General features: G+C 45.1%; 1 protein-coding gene across 1 annotated transcript; it reads right to left on the minus strand.

Moving 5' to 3' along the window:
• Positions 1-2,135, minus strand: LOC137732017 (F-box protein At1g67340). Its single transcript, XM_068471300.2, has 3 exons — positions 1,481-2,135; positions 1,187-1,349; positions 1-1,061 (listed from the first exon to the last, which is right to left on the minus strand). The coding sequence occupies exons 1-3, from the start codon at positions 1,744-1,746 to the stop codon at positions 294-296; spliced, it is 1,197 nt and encodes a 398-aa protein (XP_068327401.1). The 5' UTR covers positions 1,747-2,135; the 3' UTR covers positions 1-293.
• Between the last annotated feature and the right edge of the window lie 981 nt (positions 2,136-3,116).

Raw genomic sequence — 3,116 nt, forward strand, 5'->3', positions numbered from 1 at the left:
TAAGAGAGGAAAGAACATTTGAATTTTCTTGAGTTTGGAAATTTGCTTTACCGAAATTAAGGCTAAAGTTGCTCTATAGTACAAAAAAAGAACCAAAAAGGAAAAAAAAACAGAAAAGAAAATACTTCCTTCGAGAGATCCCCCTCTGTGTAACAAAGGGTGAACAAAATTTCCAACGGCCATGATTATCTTAACATATATATTTCCACAAAAACGGCCCGTTTCCCTTTTTTGCCCTTTCCGTTCCCGTCTTCAATTCACATTTTCCTGCCGTTACCGTCACGGTCTAATCTTTAACTCTCAGCCATAACGTCATCGCCACCATTGACAGCTCCGTCACCGTCAGCACCCTCACCTTCCTCATCCACCCACCGCTCAACGGCGGTACACTCCGCCTTGTGGCGCAGCTTCCAATCAAGTGCCTGGCAGGCGCGGGAGCAGTAGTTGACGGCCCCACACACCGAACACCGACGAAACTCGTGCCTCCTAGTCTCAGGCCTCCCGCACCCCACGTGCGAGCAAAGCCTCAAACCGGGTCCGGGCGAACCGTTCCGAGCAGCGAACCACTCTCCCAAAAACCCGTTCGCCGGATGCACCTCCGGGGCCGGAACGTTGCACCCGAAGTCACTGAGTAAGGGGCAGCCCGACCCGGTCAGGTGCCGCAGCTGCGGATGAGGATGAGGGTGCGGATGAGGGAGTGGAGTCCACGTCAGTAACTGGCGCATGGGGACTCCCGAAACTGCCGCAGAGGACAAAACCGCCGCGAGTTCACGTGCGTTGGCCTGCACGAGAAACCGTCGCCCTTCCGTTATGTTCTGACGAACTCCGTAACCGTCCTGGAGACAGTGCCCGAGCTCTCGCAGCGCGTCGATGTGGCCGAGAAACGCGGCACGCGCGCATAGCGCCACTCCGGCCCGGAGGTCCTTGTCGTTTTTGGAGCCTCCGCTGCCGTTGAATTGAATGACGGCGAGCGAATAGAGCGCCGGCGCGTGAGAGCCAATCGCCGCCTTGGCCATGAGCGAGGCTCCGCTTCCTCTGTTTTGCAAACAATAGAAGCGAATCTGCAGAGATAAATGAACAAAAACAATTAATAAATAATAATGCCGCGAAATGTTCATAAAAGGCGATTAAACAAGTAATTAAATGAAATTGAATGAGAATTTGGAGGGTTACGGAGTGAACTGACCATGCCGAGAGTGTAGCAGGCCTCGGTGTTGCCGGCGTCGGCGCAGAGCTTGAGGAATCGGTGAGCCGACTCGGACCAGTTCTTGGCCTTGAGGATAAACGCCTTGGGATTAGCCCTGGAGAGCACTAGAGAATGGAGAGATAAGCCGTTCAACCGCTTGCATCTGTCATCCAATCAAATCGTCAGTTCCGTTAATTCAAAACACACTCCCACCACGTTTCTCTAACTAACCGCGATTAACCTCCAAGCTTATACAAATTAATCGAATTAAAATTTATACAAACTAGACCGTACGTTATCAAGACGTTGATGAAATCGGCGGGCGTGTTAGCGGTGGCGCTGAGTTTCGAGAGGATAAGAATGAGGAGGTCGTCAGGCAAAGCATCGAATGAATCGGGAGCCGACGAGCTCGTCGTCGTCTCCGGCGAGAATCTATTCCTTTTCCGGCAGACCGTCCTCTCTCCTCCGGGGAATTCCTTCTTCCTCTTCCTCTGACAACACATATCTCCGCCGCCGTTGCCTCCAACTCTCGGATAACAAACGCCGCCCCTGGTCCTCATATTTTCTCTTAGAAATGAATAAAAAGCCGAGTGAAGGTCTTATATACGAAGAGAGGGAAAAGCGAGTAGAAAGAAACACACAGCCGAATGCTCTCCAACAAATAAATATATATATTTTCAAGCGACTCCTAAATTACACATTTAATAAACATAACGTCCTTTTTACAACTTCTCACCCCTGGAGTTTATTGTATTTACTGTCAAACGGAGTTGACCCAGATCCGTTCGTCTGTCCCTCGTCGGTTCGTTTTGCCTTTTCACTCCCTCCTCCTGTACTAAAACCCGACAAATTCAAGTATTTAAACCCGACCCGAACCCAATTAGAGGAGAGAGAGAGAGAGAAGGGTGAGGGAGGTGAGAGAGACCCTTTCTTCACCTTCTTCCCTCTTATCTCTATTTTAACTGTTTGTTGGCTGTAATTTACTTTCACTCCTACAAATACATATTTATCTTCCGAGTCGTTACGGAGGCAGTTACTTCTGTTACCGGTAAAAACACCTAATCTTGGGTTAATCTTCTGTATTTCCAAATTTCACCCGCGGTTAAAAACACTGAACTTGCGCGTGGGTTTTACTCTTTCACCCCCACACAACCGCGCCCCTCTGTTTCTGGGAGCGTTACGGGGACGCGTTGGGCGTGAGAGTGGGGAGATAAACATGGTCGTTTCAACAAACTCAGGTGGCAAAATCAGCCAAATGAAGGTCAAACGAATGAATCAGCACTAGCACAGGTTCAGTTACTCTTCTTTTGTTTGGAAGATCCATTAAAGCCATTTAATCCCCCAATCCGGATTCTTAAATTTAAATTAACGGTTAAATTATTATAACTTTTAAACATATCCATTGTTTTTAACCGTTGGATCAAATTTCAAAAGTCTGAATTTATTAATTAAATTTGATAGAAGGAATTCAGAAATGATCATTTTCTCTTTTGTTTTACTTGTCTTTTTAGGATTTATCTCTTCTTTTTTTACGATTTTTTGTTTTTTGGTTCACGTGTATATTTTTTTGTTTTCTGTTTAATATTCCATTTAAATATTTTTTGCCAACACATTGTTGCTGACATGGTGCAAAATTTTGCTTGTTTATATATCTTATGGTGGTTTTTTTGGCAAATGGTATTGATCCGATTACCCAAAAGCGATGCAGTAGAAAAGAAAAGCCAAATTCGCACTTCTAGGAATTTTAGTATATGTATTTCACATGCAATTTTCAAGTGTATTTTTATCATTTTAAGACTTCTGGATTATATGATAATTATGTTGGATTTGGTTGAGTTTTAGAAAATATGATCTTTGAATGAAAACTAACAAATATGATAATAGAATGAAATTATAGAATGCGCCTATAAGCAAGTAGTTAACGACGTAT

This window comes from Pyrus communis, chromosome 16 (genome assembly GCF_041283825.1).
Source record: "Pyrus communis isolate YQ-2024b chromosome 16, ASM4128382v1, whole genome shotgun sequence".
Lineage (NCBI taxonomy): Eukaryota > Viridiplantae > Streptophyta > Magnoliopsida > Rosales > Rosaceae > Pyrus > Pyrus communis.